The 20,576-nt window shown below is 43.8% G+C and overlaps 1 protein-coding gene across 16 annotated transcripts in view; it reads left to right on the forward strand.

The window, feature by feature from the left end:
* Positions 1–20,576, forward strand: part of mecom (MDS1 and EVI1 complex locus) — a 141,613-nt gene that overhangs the window by 113,451 nt on the left and 7,586 nt on the right. For 9 of the 16 annotated variants that reach the window (XM_061826440.1, XM_061826441.1, XM_061826437.1 and 6 more), the window contains 9 exons: positions 2,008–2,142; positions 9,541–9,643; positions 9,731–9,844; positions 9,952–10,063; positions 10,444–10,591; positions 10,714–10,894; positions 13,933–15,328; positions 15,791–15,881; positions 16,789–16,815. In XM_061826440.1, coding sequence (XP_061682424.1) covers positions 2,008–2,142; positions 9,541–9,643; positions 9,731–9,844; positions 9,952–10,063; positions 10,444–10,591; positions 10,714–10,894; positions 13,933–15,328; positions 15,791–15,881; positions 16,789–16,815 — 2,307 coding nt within the window. Of the gene's footprint in view, positions 1–587; positions 1,016–2,007; positions 2,143–9,540; positions 9,644–9,730; positions 9,845–9,951; positions 10,064–10,443; positions 10,592–10,713; positions 10,895–13,932; positions 15,329–15,790; positions 15,882–16,788; positions 16,816–20,576 lie in introns of those variants that run through there. The other 7 variants (XM_061826444.1, XM_061826431.1, XM_061826430.1 and 4 more) reach the window with 7 other exon arrangements.

A 20,576-nucleotide genomic window follows, 5' to 3' on the forward strand; every position in this document is an offset into this window, starting at 1 on the left:
CTCGACTCTGCTCGTGTCCTTCCGATTACCGCCACTTTGTCACCTTCAAGTGACGCTCAGTAAGCGAAAGAGGAAGAAAAACAAAATAATCGTTGGTGTCCTAAAACGCCTCAATAAGAAGTTTGGAGAAGATGTGAACAATTCTTCTCGCTTTTGAAGCCTCTGCGAGTTGGTGAAAGTGTGCCGGGCCACTTCATCCCGTTTCGAAGCCCCAGCTCGACCTCTCTCTGACCCCGCTCAACCTCTGCGACCCGGGGCCCCCGTCACTTCACAATTTAGTGCGGAGAGGAGTCGCTTCCGCCAGAGTGGGAGGCGGAGTGGGGGGGGGGGGTCGTCCAGAATGGAGAGGATGGATGTAGTTTTATGGGATCGTGCATTTAACAAAAAAAAAAAAAATAGTGAGACCCACACAGCAAGACAACTCCGCTTGTATCATATAATTGATGCATCCTGAACATCATAATAAGAGGAGGTGGTGGGTGTAGGTCTGCAGGAGGGTGTGTGTGTGCGTGCGTGTGTGTGTGTGTGTGTGTGTGTGTGTCCGTGCGAGGGGGGGGGGAGACACCTGGCTGCGTCAGGACAGGACAGGAGGGGTGACAAGAGAGGAGCGCACTGAAAAGTTGCAAGCAAGTTCATCCACCGGAGGGAGGACACGTCTGCGGGGGGACACGAAGAGAACGGAGATGTACCGGCCAGACGGGTCCGCGAATGCAACGCGGAGATGAGAGAGAAAGCGCTCTGCGTGTGGCGGACAGTGAAGGGGACGCGCGCCGCAAGGACACCAGCCCGAAGTCCGCTCAGTCCGCCTTGGAGAAGCTGATTCGTTTAAAAAAAAAAAAAAAATAGATACGCAACAATGTTAAAATCGACGTCTCATCGCAGCTGACGACGCTGTGTTAATTTAAAAAAATAATAATCTTGACAGCTTTTCGAAGAGGAGTTTCCATCACTTTAGCACGCGCACTTCGTGTCCCCAGCGGCTTGAGCCGCACGTCGACGCAAACAACCTCCAACGGTAAGACGATCCCGTCTTCTTCCATGAAAATATTTATATTTGGAGTCTTTTTTTTGTTGTTGTTGTTTTTAAATTGCAATTCGTTGTCGCCGTCAGAGCAAATGCGGTCTGACTTTTGAAATTCGTTTGAGAGGGGGAACAATGTTGGGGAGCCGGACAAAAGGATTCACTCAACCTTAATAATTCATTCTTGTTTTATGTTAAGATTTTCCTGACGTCAACATTTTTTTTCAGCAAAGTCGATTATTTCCAAATGATTTTTCTTCAAAGAAAGCGAACACTAAATGCACATCAACTTTTTTTTTTTTTTTAAAAAGGTGTCACGACATTGTCAACAAATTATATATATGTGTATATATATTTTTTTAAGTGGACAGATGCTTTATGTTCCATTTTATTTTTTCGTTTAATGAAGTATTTCCCTTTGTGGCAAGAAATTCACGACAAAAGCGTTTGCTTCTTTTTGTGAGAGGCCAAACTGCTGTTCCTTGTGTCTAAACTGCTTCTATTAACTGATTTGTCTTTCATTGAGGTTGGTGTATATCTGTAAATTAAAATAACAATCTTTTCATTAGCTCTATAGCTATATAAATATATCGTATATTTTAAAGCTGTAATTACACATTTGATGTCCACGTTATTGTTATTATTGACTGACAGACGTCTCACGTTTAATTAAGACCTTCCCCTCATTTTCCAAATCTAATAATTTAATTTATACTTATAGATAAATATGTCCATGTTTATATTTAGCAATGTATTTTGCCAAAGGTTAACATAAACCAAAATAAAAATTTCAATGTCAACAAAACACATGTTACGAGCCAGTTTTGTTTTTTTCTTCCCAGTTTAAATGTGAGAAATATTTCTTTTGTCGTGCGAGTCATTTTCCACAGTGACTCCCGACATTTTTTTTTTTTCTCAGTGGGAGGTATCGTTGGTACACAGTAACCTGGACTGATATTGATCTGGACTTGTCTGTGTCTTCCCAGATCTTGGATGGGTCAGGCCATGTAAAGTTCTGTGTTGATGCCAGCAAGCCAGATATCGGGAGCTGGCTGAAGTACATCCAGTTTGCCCCCACTGCCAAGCAGCAAAACCTGACAGCCTGCCAGATAGATGATCAGGTATGTGGACACACTCAAAAAAAAGAAAAAAATGCTGGATTTTGTGATGAGAGATGAGCGTGAAAAAAAAAGAATATTTGGAATCCCCAAATGATGAAATCCCCCATCTATGAAGTTTTTTTTTTTAAGATAAATCACCCTAAATGTTGTCACACCTTCATTTTCAAAGGCTTTCCCCCCAACCCCCTCTGATGGTAGAAAGTATTTTCTACTCACTGTTGTCGTCTCGCGAGGTGTTATCGCGATCCAAGTCTGCGACTGGCCCACCCTGCACTCACTTGTCACACACACAATGCTGCAGACGCGCTTTGCTATCAGCGCGTGTTTTCATTGTGCAATTGTACGCCGGCTTGTGCCGTGCGAGGACCACACGGCGGGATCAGAGGCGGCCGCTAGAGATGATCTTTCCCCACACTTCCCTGTCACGCCGGCGATATAAAACTCTTCGACATGTCAGGAATGGCAGCGGTCTTTTCTTTCTTTTTTTTTTTTTTTTTTTTTTTTTTTTGGGGTGCTCACCTGCCTGTGGCCAAAGGTGCGTGCTGCCCACATGGGGGTCTCTTCACCTCGCTAATCCCACTCGGTCATCCCTTCATAGAGGCTGGCGGACAAGAGACTAAACTTTACCTGACACGCGTGTGGAGCATTCCATGGCATGACCTTTGTGGGGGGGCAGTGGGGGTGAAGCTGCATGCTTGTCATTACCTCTCAGTGAGGAGTCGCTAGTCACTAAAAAAGAAGAACAGCAAGTAGATCACAAAGCAAGTCAGAGTGGTGTGGAAAAAGTCTTTTGACGTGCGAAAAAGGTCAGTGTTAAAACAGATAAAACTCCAAAATCAACTTTTACAAAACTTTCTAGTTCTTACATGTGTAAAAAAAAAAAAAATAGTAATAATAAATTCCAAGATAGTGATGTCTGGATAAAGATGTGAATGCTGAAATCATCCTTGAACCGTTCAGACGATAGTCATCAAATCCAAGAACCAAAAGGAGGATGCTCACTAATGAACACATGGACCAACAAGCGAAATTTTTTATTTTATTTTCTTCTGTTTGGCTTCATTGGAGATCTGCCTTCACCTAAGTTACATTCAAATTTACGGTCATTTGAGCAATGGCAATGGCGGACTAAAACTTTTTGCCCCAGATTAACATGTAATTCAAAGAAAGGTGATGGACAGGTAACCTCGGCTTTATCGTGCCTTGTGTAAAAAAAAAAAAAAAAAAAAAAAAAGTGAAACCGAGTCCTCGGAACAGATCGCGATCCCTTGGTTTTCCTGACCAGATCCCTGACGGTGTAACCCACGTTCCTCTTGTGTGGACCGGCTTCAAAGTGACGGGCAGACAAACAAGCAGCGAGAGCCGTGCGCGAGGTGTGACTCGCTGTCAACACGGCGGTTCTGCTCCGGCGCCCGTGTAAGACTCCGACAGGCCTCGGACACGGCTGTGATGAGGCGATTGTTAACTATTACTCAGTGTCGCAGCGCCGCACAATGTGCCGCCTTTAAAGCCTTCCGGCCAACGTTGGTGTTTTTCAAAACACTCACAATGGCCGTCTGTATGCTTAAATTGAATAGACTAAATGTGGGGTGGTCCAGCAAAGACCCGTCACTTTTTGATACTGTGTGCGCTCATGAAGGTTGTGTGTGTGTGTGTGTGTGTGTGTTGTGTGTGTGTGTGTGTGTGTGTGTGTGTGCGCTTTAATCAGTTCTAGTGTACGCATTCAATGGTGTGCCTGTGTGAAGCGCGGGTTGTTGCTTATGTTTGACTATGTAAAACTGGAAATGGTTTGCTTTTTGTCTTCAAATGAGAACTTGGACAATACCTGAGACCAACAGGTTTTTAGAAAGCACAGGAGAAAGTGCTGAATCTGAACTCTGGTTGAAACTACACCGAAATACATACTCACAGTGACGGACTACGATCAGATTTGAACAGACGAGAGTCAGAGCGGGCTCGCCGGAGTTTGCACTCCTGCTAAATCTCTTCCGAGAAGTGGATTCCGACCAATCCGACGCAATCCCTAGAACGGAGATGATTTGCTGCGTGATTTATTTGCCGACAGTGTCATACAACCTCAGCAATTTCCAGGTGTGTTGGTCATTACGGCTCACTCGCGAGCTCCAATTCGGCCCCTTCCAGTGTGAAAGTAAAACTGGCCTCCGTCCTCTTATTTCTGACCCAGTTCTGTTTACCATAAAACTTTATGAGCGAATCTCAGGAGGGTGAGTGTGTGAGTGAGGAAGGAATGAGTAAGGAGAGAAGCGAAAAGAGACTGTTTTGTCTCGTTGGAGAAACTATTTGGGATTTTTTTTTCCCCCCCTCCTCTCACACTCTTCACATCGTTCTGCTGGTATGTTATGAATCGGTTTTGTAAAGTCACCTTCAGACACCTTTTGAAAAACTGAGTACTCCAGGTACAGCTGCTCGGTCTGCAAGGTCAAGAGCTAAACAAAACCTGCCTTTATATGATTACACGTCCAATTTTAGAAGCTGAATTAATGCAAAAATTGCGTCTTTCCTGCCGAGGTGCAATGACACACATTCTGAGGATTGAGCAGTCGAAATAGATCTCAAAGGGAAAAATGAAATTACAATTGGATTCCAAGTAGGAAGGTTATTTGATTTAAATGTCTGTGATTGAATGTACAAAAACTGACAATTTCATCAACTGTTTTTCAGTTACATGTATTTTTTTTTTTACTGATTGTTACCCAGAAAAAAGCAACCCGTTTTCTGAGCCACTTATCCCCATGAGGGTAATGTGAGTGCTGGAGCCAATCCCAGCTATCACGTGGCAGGAGGCGGGGTACACCGTGATCTGGTCGCCAGCCAATCGCAGGGCACATGGAGACAGACAACAGTCGCATCCACAATCACACCAAGGGGCAATTTAGAGTATCCGATGAATGCAAGATTTTGGGATGTGGGAGGAAACCGGAGTACCCGGAGAAACCCCATACAGGCACAGGGAGAACATGCAAATTCCACACAGGGGGAGGCCGGGATTTGAACTCCAGTCCTCAGAACTGTGAAGCCAACGCTTAAACCAGTTGCTCCACTGTGTCGCCCCAGAAAACAATAGTTTAAAAAAAAATAGACAAAAAAGACTTTTTATATTTAACGCCGCTTATTAAAATTGTTGATTTGAAAGCACACAATGGAACGTGAACAGAGAGAGTAGAAGCATTGCATGAGTTCTGCATTCTGGAGTGCATCGCAATCATAACTGCATAAACGAGCACGCAACACAATTAACATTTCCACAAATGGAAAATTAATGAACTTTTACAGTTAAAAAAACAAAACTATTAATCAGCATGCTAATTAATATTTATCAAGAGTTTTAACATACTATGTGTGTTAAGCGTTAACCTTTGACATTCCATCCCATAATGCCCATACTCCCTTGACGTCCCCATTGGTTTGCCGACGTCTGAAACTACGCAGTTAAGTCGTGTCTCTGGCCGTGAAGATAATGTCGCCAATTAGTGGTTCAAATGTCTGCGCTGCTCTTCTCCGTCAACTCTTTCAACTCGGCGGCAAAAGGATTATTAGGCTAATTAGCATCATCCAAATTGTTGAAGAACATTTCACAAGACGCAACAAAGAAATGCGAGTCTTGGCGTACTCACACCCTAACATGAAATCTGAAAAGTAGCTACCACATTTTCTTGGTTATTGATACACATTATAAAACTGTATGAGCCTCCCCGGCTTCTTATTAGTCCTTCGACGCTCGGATTAACCTTTAGCATACTCTTAAAAATGTTTTCATGTTTTAGGCAAGGAAGCATTCAAGTTCATATTAAAAAAAAAAAAAAAAATGATACACACTCAAAATCCAACAATATGAATATGAAAAAAATATGCAATGCAATAAATGTAGCGAGAGAACACTAAAAAATTGGGGCAGCAGGATGGGCCAGGGATTAGCACATCTTCCTCACAGTTGAGAGATTGTGAGTTAGACTCTCAATTGCCCATAGGTGTGAATGTTGTGCAAAATGGGCTCCAGCTGGCCAGCGACCCTAATTGCACTAAAGTGCAGCATGGTTCCAATGGTCCAGTCTGAGTACCCCCTCATTCTCATTCACTTTATTGATTCACACTTAGTATTGAATTGATACATTTATGGATTTCCCAATGATTGTCATTCAGACAGAGATAAATTGTCAGATTATTATGAATGAATTAGATAAGAACTAAAAACAAATTATTAGTTATCCGGAGGCGGCACTGTGGCAGTCACAGTTATGAGGTGCGAGGTCCAATCCCGGCCCCGCCTGTGTGGATTTCACATGTTCTCCCTATGCCTTCATTGGAGACTCTAAATTGCCCCAAGGTGTGATTGTGAGTGGGACTGTTGTCCGTCTGCCCCGCGATTGGCTGGCAACCAGTTCAGGGTGTACACCTGCCACTTGCCCGAATATAGCTGGGATGAGCTCCTGCACTCCCGCGACCCTTGTGAGGATAAGCGGCTCTGAAAATGGATAGATGGATCTTCAGTAGCCATTGTTATTCTTGCGCCATTATTTTGTTGACTGCAGTACAAAAAATACAACGCACCAACAGGTACAAAACGCCTCAGAACAATGACAACACCACCACAAGACGTAATTATGGTACAGGACCTTGTATTTTTTTTTTTCATTTTTATCAGAATGTTTTATTGAATAGCTTCCAACAGTGGACTGTAACAGCATGACTGAGCTGTTCGTCTACTTAGATGTGACAAACTGTTCTGATATTACATATCTACCAACCTTTGTGTGTTGGCTTGCTGAGGTGCATGATACACATTTAAAATACTTCCGATATTTGTGGGCTCAGACCGCAACAAGTGTTTCTTGTTGCCGCGTACGATCACAGCTCTTTATTGCATCAAGCAGAACGGAAAAATAGAATGACATATTTCAATATTTGTCGGTTTTGAATGTGTTTCGGGGGGTTCTCAAGGTTTTTATGCAGTAGAAACCGCTTGCCATTCCTCCTGTGTGCGTCAAGACTGGCATTTATTTGGATCGTGATCATGTAAGCGCTGCCATATTTGAATGGGTGCGCGTCTAAATGAGTCAGCAGGGTGTGAGAACATATGAGTGCTAATAACTAAAACAATCCAGTTAAACACTTTGGATGATGTACCTGTGGTTGTGCCCTTTGACACGGGAAAGAAACATCACAGAGAGATCAGATTGTTGTCATGCATTTCTTTGCCCTCTGAATTGAAAGACAAATATTAAAACGTTTGCTTCTGATGGCCTTAACGCTTTGCGGCGTCTTCGTCACTGTGAACTTCGGCGCCATAGTTCTTCAATTTATACAATAACCTGCAAATTAGGACCACTGGCAGTGCAGTGCTTGTGGGTGTGCGTACCGGGGGTGACCTTTCACGTGAAATAGAGCGTTTTCTGTTCCGTCGTGAGCCTCTCTGCCTGTTTGTTTGTGCGCGTGAGTGTTTTCAGTGTTTGTCTGCGGTGGCCTACGGGGAAGAGGTGGAGTCGTTAGGGGAATTCCTCAAGTGTGCCTGCGAGTGTGGCGGGTTTGCTTTACTGCCCGCCTCCCTCATTCGAGACTGTGGACTAGTCGACTTCAATGCTCCGAAATGACGTTTAAAGTGACTAGTCGCTGAGCCCATGTTGGAGGGGGGCTTGCTGTGTCCATCCATTTTCCAAGCTGCTTATCCTCACAAGGGTAAAGCTGGAGCCTATCCCAGCTAGCTTCAGGCGAAAGGCGGACTACATCCTGAACTGGTCGCCAGTCAGTTGCAGGGCAGATATCGACTGAGCGGGAATCGATCCCAGAAGGAAATTGTCTGGTACTTCGATTTAAAATGTCTTCTATATTGGTGGAAGGCGAGCGGGGAATAAATCCACTGCCCACCAAGATGTCCGTTATTATTTGCTAACATTACAAAACATAACAACGCCAGCCGTGCAGAATCCAGTGCTGGTTTCGCTCTTTGGTCAAGTTTTGCAAATCTTACAAAGACGTCACGCAGCACACCAAATGGATTTTTGGCTAGCTGGAAACATCACATGTAAAATTCAGTATATAAAATGTCCATTGTGGGTGAATATAGATCATTGCAAAACTGTCCTTCCTCCTGAGATTTTTTTTATTTATTTTTTAATAATGATCCTGAGCTGAAGAAAATGCCAGCGATGACCTTGCAATGTGCCACTATGTTGTTGCATGTTCAATAAATATACATCCAAAGTGTAAAACAAAACCTTTGAAGACACTGGTGGACCTCGGAGTTCCAAATAACTTCTAAGATTCTCAATTATTATGTTAGTGCACCATAAAGCCATTAATGGGACAAAAAAGAAGCTTTCCGGTCGCAGACCCACTTTCAGATGTTTATTGAATTGTGCGGGGAGTTAAACACACAAATATGACATAAGATCACTCAACGGCAAACGTTCCCTTTCAAGCTCAAACTGTAGTTGTTGTCGAGACTTCAGGATTGCTTACAGCAACATATGCTTCATAGAAATTCTTTTCATTGTCACGCAGAATGTTCCATTATACTTTTATGCGATGCTTTTTCTTGATTTTAAAAATAAATAAATAAATAAAATAAAGTCCAAGAAAATGTGGAGGTTGGGGGGGCTGGAAGTGGTTACTAAATTTCAATGAATTTTAATAGGTAACATTAAACTTCAGTACACGGGATTGCGGGTGGTTTGCTCACAAATGTCATGACAGCCTCCTGCTATTTGGATTTCCCGGTACGCGCGTGTACAGTATTTGCTCAGCAAGTCCTCTCCAGCGGAGAGGTTTCTCCTTTCAGTTTGTTTGTACGATGTTGTACATGACGATTCACTTTAAGTCGACGCCAAAGTTGATTCTCACGTGCGTCTCCTGTGGGTGTATTTTGCGGCGGTGTCTTCACACCTCTGTGAATTATTTGATTGTTGATCTTGAGATATTTCTAAGAGAGTTACCACAAGTGACCGACTACTCTGAGTTTGCATTACAATGCGGATTTGGACTAGGAGGCAAGAGTTTGTCGGTATTTTATGGCTGCAACGAATGATTATTTTATAATCGATTCAATAAATCAGTGCAGAACATTTGCTGCATAGCTTCTTAGAAGATAGACAAAAATGTTGATTTTTTTTTTTTTTTTTTCCCTAAACTAAAAGCATATGTTTGCATATTTCTCATTTTAAGCCTACGGAAATCTGAAAGTATTTAGTGAGAGGCTCAAATTCAGAGATTCTGGACAATTTTAAGTTAGACAAGGATGTCTCGAAATGAGTCAATGATCAAACCAGTTTTTTTATTAATTTGAAAATTAACTGTCAATGAATCAATTAATTCCAGCACTCCCGCCGTACTTGCTTGAAACATGTTACACAATAATAGCAAACATTAATGTGTGTGTTTCAGATCTTCTACAAAGTCACTCGAGATATTTTCCCCGGTGAGGAGCTTCTACTTTTCATGAAGGCAGAAGAGTATTCATGCGATACCATGGCTCCTGATATTCACGGTACGCATCTCACGTGCACTCTCACGGCACATAATATTGCTTATTGGCACGAGATCTTTATTCCGGCAATCTGCTCATGTTTTACAGAGGAGAGGCAGTACCGCTGCGAAGATTGCGACCAGTACTTCGAGTCCCGCAGTCAACTGCTGGACCACCAGATGCAGCAGTGCGGGATGGCGCCCGCCTCCTTCCTTGATGCAGGTTTGGATTACATCTTTGTGTTCTTCTTCAACTTTCCTTATGTCCATGTAGTCTATACTAAGTATTGTCTTAAATGTGAAAGACTTGGATATAACTTGTGTGTCCAGGAGAGAACAGTGCCATTAACGCCCAGGAACCCGAAGACCTGCGAGCCATCCACATGGCTCGGGACTTTCATGAGTGCAAAGAGTGTGATCAGGTCTTCCCGGATATCCAAAGGTGATTTATTTTCTCACTCCGTTTGTGTTGTTGTTCAGAGTGGATTCTTGTTTTTTTTTTTTTTATACGTGGAGACCTGATCATTTTGCGGATGAAGCGATCAAAGATATAGTAAAGATTTTAACATCGTTGGCATCGCCATCACCAACAGGTTTAAACTTGATCGAGTAGCACATTTCAGTGTTTTTTACTACTTTATCGCCAGTGATGTTATTGTAGCGCTCACCAGGCATCCAATCAGATTCCTATGATGTCAACCCCCGTAATACTAACAGTGAAACATTATTTCAATGCCATCCTTGGTGAATTCGGTATAAAGGAGGGACACGGTATTTCCGAGGGATCATCTTTTTTTTTTGATGGTCCTGTTTTTCCTGCAGCCTGGAGGCTCACACTCTTTCCCACTCTGAGGAGCGAGAATACAAGTGCGACCAGTGTCCCAAAGCCTTCAACTGGAAATCAAACCTGATCCGACATCAGATGTCGCACGACAGTGGCAAGCACCACGAATGTGAAAACTGCTCAAAGGTAAACTGATGCCGATACGCCACACTGTTTGCTTAGCTCGCGAGGTCTACTTCGGACGATAGTAATGCCCGCCCACCACCCCCCCTCCCCCCGTGTGTCTGTGTGGTTGCTTCTTCCCCCAGCAGGTGTTCACAGACCCTAGTAACCTGCAGAGGCACATCCGCTCGCAGCACGTCGGGGCGCGGGCCCACGCCTGCTCCGACTGCGGCAAAACGTTTGCAACGTCTTCGGGCCTAAAGCAGCATAAGCACATCCACAGCAGTGTCAAGCCCTTCATGTGTAAGTCACTAAGACCCTACCTATGTAAGTCTCCTCAGTACATTAATTATAATAATAACCAAAAATAACCTGCTTGTGTGACTAGACAACATGTTCTTGGGAAGTCTTTGTTTTATCCTTTTCCAGCTTGTGCCGCAGCTTCCAACATGTGAAGGAATTAGGTGTAGTGACGTCATTTATTAAAAGCGGAGTGAAACCTAGCACTCAAATATGCTGAATATTTTTTTTTAAACTAGCACGTAATTGGAGCCACTTTCACTTGGTCTAACCCAAGTGACCTAATCCGACACAATGCACACAAACACGCACACACGTTTCCCCTCTTGCATACCCAAGCAAAGAGACACATTTTGACCTTTCACACTCTTCTTTCCCTAAAGCATAATGACCTTTACCCTTTGGCTCTCCTATTTCCCTGACCTTGCCACATGTTAGCCTGTAAAAAGCAGTTCACACCAAGATTTGGCTCTCCTTCAATTTCTATTCCTTTAACACGATGCTGAAAAAGGGCCCCTTTTGTCAAGACTCTACATACAATTCATACAAACACACACAAGTATCGGAACGCCTCAGAAACAAAATGAAATACAGTACTCTAGTAAAAACCAAACATATTTTGTTACCATGAGAAAGAGACATTTCATGACGTCATTTTATTAAATACACAGGGAAAGAGCAAAACAAACATGTTACAATGATAGTAAAAAGAAAATAAATATGGGGCAATAGACATCTCTTTTTTTCCATTTTGGCTGATGACAGAAGAACTCACCTGCTGCATTTTTATCATACTTTAACCTGATTGATGCCTCTACAATTAAGCAATTACGTGTTTGTGCACCCGATGGCCTTTTTCCGTATGATAACTTGACAGTCTCTGCTTTTGAATTGCAAGGAATTGACACCATGATAAATTTCTGTGTGCAATGTAGACAAATGTGTTTAGCAATTTTTTATTTATTTATTTACCAAAAAGTGTCAGGCCTACACTGTGGTTTTGATAATTGTATAATACTTTGGATTTTTGTGTCACTGCAGTCAAAAAAAAAAAAGTAACACGCATACTGTATACACAGTCTCGGATGACCTTCTCTCCAATTCCCCTCCACATCCACCACAGACACCATTCTTCGCAAATAGCAACCACATGCGCTTCTGTCTTCCTAATGCTTGAGCCCATTTGCTGTAATCAAAAGAAAATATGTAGGTTTAAATACAACTAATGGTTGTGTAAAACTGTGGCGGGAAAAGCCATGTGTGTCAAATATTTCTTGTCTATGTAGGCACAGTGAACCCGAGCAGTAGTAGTAGGACCAAGATCTGCAAGGGATAGGGAAATTACATGAATGATAGACACCCCCTTTAAAATGTTGCTAATCACCTTCGGTATATAATAGTTTAAATTTGAAATGTAGTCTAAATTTTGATCCCAAAGCAATTTAGTATAATTTGAAACTCATCTTAAAATATTATCCTTTAAAATAAATGGCTTGCAGATGATTGGAATTTTTTTAAGGCACCATAAGTGCTACGTTGGTAGCGTACAAGTTACTTCACAACCCTTACTTTCTTATGAGCCATGTTCTTACGTTTTCGACTCAGTGACGCATAGGTAGTCTCTTTTTCTAATGGATTTATTGCAAAGATAATTGATCTTTGGTTCAGCACTTAGTTCATCTTAGGTTGAGCAGCTAGCCGCCTCGAGCTGATCAGCTGTTAACGTCCACCACTGCCAGCCAATAGCGATGGAGACAATTCTCGGCATCATCATTTTGAACTTTACTACCTGTTTTCTTTTCAACAACCCCATAAGGAACATTGCATGTCTGTCGTACCGATACTGGAAGGTTCCATCAGCCTCCTGTTCACTGTCAAGCCAACATTATATAAGCTTGCTACATGCCTGCTAACATGGCACCGTAGAAGGAGCACAGTGCTTGGGTAGCATCATGTGATGTTCATGGAAAAAAAAAAAAAAAACTACACAGATCCAGTCCTTTGACTGTAATTGATAAACCACAATAACCTCCTGTGGTACCCATCTCATCAGTTATGTCTTTGTTTGTTATATCACTGAAATTATATCCAATATTTTGATCTACTTCCAAAACATAGGTAACTACATTTTGATCCAAATGAAACGCTAGGCTGCAGGATAGCTTTGTTTCCATAAAAACATCGGCAACTTCCAGGAATGACATAATGTTTTCTAGTCATCTGTTTCAACAGAAAGACCATACCAATCATTAAGTTCCAACCCCGCTGTGAGTTCCAGTAAACAATAGGGTCGGTAGTAAATATTGTTGACAGACTAATAATGGAAAAAGATAGCGTCTCTGCTGGGTATTGTCACTGTACATCTCCAAGGGTCAGAGGGTGTCGCAAAAGCATTCGAACTGACTGTGGGAAGGTTACCCAGCACAGGATGACAGGGAACCAGCTTGGGGAAAAGGTGATGGTGCTGGAGGACCGATGGGGAGAAACTTAGGGTGGGCAAGAGGACGGGGGGAGTAGCGTAGGACGTGGGACCTGTCCTGGGAACCAGACTGCAGGATAGGATTCATTCAACTCTGCTTCCTTCACAAACTTAAAATAGAGCCATTGTACTACTTCATATGCTGAAGAATGTGAGTGTGTGTGAATGTGCATGTGTGTGCACATCAGTGTGCTTGAATTCTTTTGTGTGTCCTTCCCCGTGACACTTAGCTTGTCCGCGTCGTGCATGTGTTTTTTTATGTACTGTAATTGTTTATGGAATCCCTGGGACACAATGAGCCAAGGGATTCCTGGGAACTGAGTTTGATATGCAGGTGATGAGTGGCAACAACCCACTCACACTGTCATCCTATTACAATGCCAGGATCTGGACACGCCTCACCTCCTTGCTTTGATGGGAAAACCATTGTCATAACATTGATGGGAACACAAGCATTTGTGTTCTGCACTGCATTTTCCTTTGTGTCACATGTTAAGTAGATGTGAGTGTAACGTTATTGTCAGTATTTATTGTATCTTTGTGTCGCATTCTGAAAGCCTCTGTATACGTCTCTGTGTCCCTGCAGGCGAGGTATGCCATAAGTCCTACACCCAGTTCTCGAACCTGTGTCGTCACAAACGCATGCATGCTGACTGCAGAACGCAGATAAAATGCAAGGACTGTGGGCAGATGTTCAGCACCACCTCCTCCCTGAACAAACACCGGCGCTTCTGTGAAGGGAAGAACCATTTCACCACAGGAGGACTGTTTGCTCAAAGTATGCCGCTCCCTGGGGCCCCCGGCTTGGACAAATCTGCTTTAGCCATGGGCCACAGCAGTGGCGGATTGGCGGATTACTTCGGGGCTAGTCGCCATCATGGTGGGCTTTCCTTCCCTGCCGCGCCAGCCTTCCCGTTCAGTTTCCCCGGCCTATTTCCTTCTGGACTCTACCACCGCCCACCACTCATTCCTGCCACGTCTTCCCCGGTTAGACAACCGGCTCACGCTCTGGTTAATGGACCAGGTGCAGAGCTAAGTAGGAATCCCCTGCTGCCTCCTAGCCCTGGAGCTCATGAGTCCAGAGAGCTTCTCAAGGCACTTCGGAAGGAAGACGGTGGTCCTGAAAGTCAGATCAGAGCTTCGGACCTCCTCACTCAGAGCTCATTGTCCTCCCTGAAGCAACGCAACAAGCAAAGTGACCAGTCTGAAAGCAGTGATCTGGATGATGTCAGCACACCCAGCGGAAGCGATCTGGAGAGCATGTCAAGCTCTGAGCTTGAAAGCGATATGGACAGTGAGAGAGATAGGGGAGCTATGCAGGAAAATGGCAAAAGCTTCAAAAGGAAGGTTTGTGATGGAAGCCCCCAAAATCTGAGCCTGACAAACAGCACTGCTGATAAAAACTTTGCCGGACCTTCGCTAAACCCTTCCTCACTGGATGAGCACACAGCTGTTACAGGGGCTGTGAATGACTCTATTAAAGCCATTGCCTCCATTGCAGAGAAATATTTCGGTTCAACGGGGCTGGCCGGCCTTCAGGACAAGAAAGTTGGGTCACTGCCCTATCCCTCTATGTTCCCTTTACCTTTCTTCACCGCTTTCTCGCCACCAGTTTATCCTGTTCAAGACAGAGATGCCAGATCTCACGGGCTCAAAGCTGAGCCGCCGTTGCTGGCAGATGATTGCAAAAAGGCGCAGAGCAAGTCGACAACCGAGTCACCGTTTGACCTCACCACCAAGCGAAAGGAGGAGAAGCCTACCCCGTTTGTGCCGTCCAAACTGGAAGCCTCCCATTTGACTGGTCAGGATCAGCCTTTGGACCTCAGCCTAGGGAGCAGGGGACGTGGATGCAGTGCAAGAGAAGAAGAGAAAAAAATGAACGAGGGACATCAAGATGAGAGGACAGTCATGGAAACGCCGAAGCCCGACTCCTCGCTACAACATGCCAGGCCGACTCCTTTCTTCATGGACCCCATCTATAGGTATTGTTATTCCCAGTGATTTTTGATTGTACTTTTCACGATAAGACGCATTCCTGCCACACTGTTCGGTCTTTGCATTTTCATTGCACAAATTTGTAAAAGAAGCCAAAATAAATCTTTAATAGCACTTTTAAGCATCCATCCATACCAAGATCAGGCAGCTCTTTATTGTGTGATGTCCCGTTCCTCCACCATGCTAAGGACTTGGAGGAATAGGAAGAATGGTATGGACTATTGAAGGCACAGAAACAGATATCCCACATGCCTCCGTGTGAAATCATATAAAATGTGTTTCTGTGGGACATCTATTTACTTATCCTTTCACATCTTGCATGTCATAAAAAATGTTTACACAGTTGATATATGAGTATACAATTAACATATTCAACTAGTTTCTCTTTACCACCCTTGGAACTTCGTGATGACCTGTGTGTTTAAGAGCTGATAGAAGTCTACTATTAGCAGGGTTGAGAAGAGGAGAATGAGTGATCCGTTTGAGACGCTGAAGGACAAGTATATGCGGCCAGCTCCAGGCTTCCTCTTTCATCCTCAGGTATGTATGATCTGGCTGTCGTTGTATCAGCGCGGTGAGGCACTATATGGTCATCCAAAGAAAGTATTTATACATTTATTTGGAAATGAGTCTGCTCTTAAAGCATTGATTTCCGCAACATTTATCTGTGGAAGAGTTTCCGAAGTACAGTATATTGTAGGTACTACAGGTGTGCGTTTTGAACTGCATCTAATCAGTCTCTCTTGTTGGGAGTCTGATCTCGGAAAGTGAAAACAGCACTTTCTCTGGAGTAGGATTTTGTTCCCTCTTTTCTGGCCATGTCAGGTCTGGTTTTTACAGGCTGTTTCATTTGCCTGATTTATGTCGTCTGTCCAGACTCCTGCAAAGGGCCCAGCCTGCAACGAGCACATGGTCGTCCCACCTGCCTTAATGAGGTGTCCTATCAGTAGAAACACTAACAGAGTGCTTAGGCCATCTTTACGACTTTATGATGTCTGGACACACAAATCATTCCCAGAACCACCAGACTAGTGTAGGTCCAAGTGAGACCAGGCAAGGGGCCTTCCTGTATACTTTAGAGTGGGTTTGTTTTCAGTCACCTGACTCACTGCTGGGCCATATATCAAGGCAAACTGAGAAAAGCTGGAACTATAACTTTCTTCCCCACCTTTTTGTTTTGAATTCCTGGCAGGATATTTTATTGCAAAGCAATATGGGCTCATATTACATAGTGGCCGCTGTTATAATGCCTTAATTGAGCACAGGGAAGCGTTGGGAACTATTAGAGCCACCTGTAATTCTGCCACGGTAACTTTGTAGTGAGGCAGCTCATTGCTCCTTTAAAGTTTAACGCATCAAACCACGTCTCTTTGACCAGTTTGTATCAAAAGACATCAATTGCTGCTACTCCCTGACTTTTTTCCCCCCCTCTCTTTACTCCCTTCAGTTCCGTTTGCCGGATCAGAGCACTTGGGTAAGTTTTTTTTTTTTTTTCTTTAAACTTATAGTGATGCATGGACAGTGCAAAAATGTCAATGTTGTTTTATGACAACAAGCTGGCATCATTCTCCACCATCTTGTTCCAGCACTTTATCCCTCATGATGACGGATTTCTGTGCTCCTCTCATGGTCTCTGTGTGAATTTGGCATAACAATGGAGGGCCAAAACCTTTTGTTCCGTGCTATTAAGAACATAATTTTGGGGCACTTTGTCATATTGCAGCGAAATGCCAAGCACCAGATGCATGTGGAACAACCAACGTTGTAGCTAATTTGCATGAGAGATTAAGGGGCAGTGGGCAAGTGTCCAGTGTCTGGTGGGGGTGGCTATTTTAAAGGAACTGCAATATGCAGAAGTCTTGCATGGATCATCAACCACTTCAAAGCTTTTTTTGTGACTTTTGGATCATATTTTCAAATTCCAAAAGACCTTTAGTGTATTGAAATCTGGAAGTTCCATTGTACTTGTTTTGTACGTTGTCTTTGGCAAAGGACGGCTTCCTGATAGCTTGTTTTCAAATTTGCAAAATCCATCCATAGGGTAAATGCGCTGCAAACAGCTATATGATACAAATGCAGGAATGACACAAACCAAAAAATGATAATACAATCACATAAACCAACATCAAATGAAAAAATGCTGCAAACACACAAAAACACACACACAAATCCCAAAACCCATGCTTTTTCAAAGGAATTCGACCAGACCACTAGGAGGCAAGACCGTCGAGCCGGACCAATACTGTGAGACCAGGTGCTGGTTTTCATAAATCTTAGCTCTGCCAGGCAAACTTACCAACGTGCCTGCGTGCCAGGTTGTCAATCCTATAGGACGACTGTGAAAATAGTTGTAACTTGCTGATTTCTCAACCAATTTTCATGAGGACTACAGTATTGTCAATGCCAAAGCATATGCCATCAATATGACAACTTTGACCTCCTTACTTTAGCGTCGCCTCAAAATTTCTACCTATACATGCCTCTGGTCTCACAGAACTGGTCCGTCCCGGAGGTCACGCCACCAGTGGCCTGGCAGAGTTCCGTTGTGTGGTATCACCTTGCAGCATTTGTCTTGTAATTGTTTGGGGATTTGTGTGTCTTTTGTTGTCTTGGCAGCATTTTTTTTTTTTTGGACCATCTTGCGCTATTCCTGCTATGCAGCACATAGCAGTTTGCAGCGGATTTGCCCCTGCTGGCCACCGTAGCTCTAGAATTCACAAGACCGATCACATAGTAGCCCAGTGTTTCTCGGTTTTCCCCCATTTTAATTGTTTTAATTTGTTTACATTTTTTCTCTTAATTAAGCCCTGCTGTAATTCAAAATAGAGTCTCGAAATGGGACTTTCCAGCAACGCTACACCCTAAGCAACCACTTTTTGAACATACTCTGTTTGCTTATCCAGATAATGAAGCGCATCTATCGCAAATGAGCATGGAAGCGACAGTGGGTAGTGCAGTGTAGGTAGTTGCTAAGTGGGGGCTGCTTTCCAGTTGTCCAAGGGTAACAGTCTCTTTGGGACAGCGCCGTGAAGTGGGGGGAGGGTGGTTGGGGTCGAGGGTTGAGCCTGTTCCTCTCGCCAAACATCTGGTTGCTGATAAAGATCAACAATTGAGAATGCATCTCGCTAATTAGGCCCTCGCAGCATCACTGACTTCTGAAGATAGCCAATCAAATGCTGGTCCCACTGCAACACTACAGCAACAAGCAAGTTCACAAATGCTCACACATTGCCTTGGGGAGAATGAAAAGGGGGTTTCATGAGGTGTGTGTTTGAATGTATGCGCAAAGGGGGCCTGCTATACAAAAGAGTTGAGTGTGTGACCTTGGGAAAATTACCCCAGGACAGAGTCTGCTCTCTTCTTGACATTAAGTAGCTTAAGCGTTTCACATTCAAGGCACTGTGACCAGAGTCAAATGGACCTAATCAACCTAATCCATAAAGCCTACACATCAGTCATTTGAAGTGCAATCTATGATTGATGGTTTTTAACTTTTCCTGCATAATCATCCTCGGGCTTGGAGATAAGTCTTGCGTGACCCCCCCAAAATTATAATGTCCTATATGAAGTTTACACTGTTTATGATCAATTCATGCTGTGAGAAATAATGTGTTTCTGTTAATTATTATTAATAAGAAATTAATGGCGGCACGGTGGAACAGCTGGTAAAGTGTTGGCCTCACAGTTCTGAGTTCCCGGGTTTGATCCCGGCCCCCCCTGTGTGGAGTTTGCATGTTCTCCCTGTGCCTGCATTGGTTTCCTCCCACATCCCAAAAACGTGCAACATTGATTGGACACTCTAAATTGCCCCAAGGTGATATTGTGAGTGCGGCTGGTTGTTTGTCTCCATGTGGCCTGCGATTGGCTGGCAACCAGTTCAGGGTGTACCTCGCCTCCTGCCCGTTGACAGCTGGAATAGGCTCCAGCGCTCCCCGTGACCCTCGCAAGGATAAGCGCCAAAGAAAATGGATGGCTGGAAGTTATTAATGATTAATTGAATGGGGATTATTTTCGTAGGACTTAATTTTAGAGGCACTACACTGTATCACAAAAATGTGCCCAATATATTTCCATATAGATAAATAAGGTAACTAAGATAATAACTATTATGTTAAAGGGCAGCTCTACACATTTCTAAACTACAATCATAATAGTAGCCTAAATAATGATGATGATGTTAATTAGAATATATTTATAAATGTGACACAATAATATTAATGTAATAATAATAATAATGTAACCAACTTCACAATTCACAGCCTCCCACAATAAGAATATCCCATCCCACAATAAGAATATCCCGTGCATTAGGGACTTGACACTCCGCCATCACTCGTTCATTAGTCTCTCTCAAGCTCCTTACATCTGTCTTTCCATCTTTTCCCCCACTCATTTGCTCTTTTTTTCTCTCACCTATCATCTCGCCCTTCATCATGCCCCCCCCCCCCCCAACCCAGAACCTCCTCACCTCTCTCCTCGCCATCTACTCCATCTTGGCGTGCGGCCCGAGCGTGACAGGGGCTGAAAACAGGAGATGGAATGTCAGAGTCGAAGCAGTGCTCCCGTAGAGGAGCCGAATCACCGCTGATTTGTTGCCCTGAAGACATAAGAACAAGCTGCAAATTCAATAGGCGCAAAATAATGCAAATTTCTGTGGCCCCCTTGGAAAAGAAGAAAAAAGAAGTGTGTGCGTGGGATGGCCTGTCATGCCCGTTGCTCTACTGGGACCAGCGCCCCCCTTACCCCCTCCCACCCCCTCCACCTTCATCCCTGCTCCTCCCCCCCACTCCGCCCCTTTCAGCACAGCGATATCATTATTACCCATGTCTGGCCCTTGATCAGCAATGTCAACATCTTTCATATTGACGAATGTGCTGTCTGCCCGCATTGTGCGCCGAATGGTTTACTGCCCGCCAGTGGACATGAATCACTCCACACGCAAACACAAACACACACAGACGGACGTGGATCTGACAACACACAGATGCACACTTGGCACGTCCAATCACACTCGGGGGTTCAATACGCACGCCTGCGAGCGCACGCGCACACACGACGCTCACTCACGTGCATTCCAAATTCGGTTCTATTTTCACACACGTTGGTGGCAATTAATCAACTCTGACCACCTCGCAGCAAATAGTTTCTTCTGCGCATATCCGCATCCCGTGCAGAAAAAGAAGGCATAAATAATTCTTCCTGGGATATCCGATGAAAGCAACTGTTCAACTTCAT

Source organism: Syngnathoides biaculeatus, chromosome 8, assembly GCF_019802595.1.
Source record: "Syngnathoides biaculeatus isolate LvHL_M chromosome 8, ASM1980259v1, whole genome shotgun sequence".
Classification (NCBI taxonomy): domain Eukaryota; kingdom Metazoa; phylum Chordata; class Actinopteri; order Syngnathiformes; family Syngnathidae; genus Syngnathoides; species Syngnathoides biaculeatus.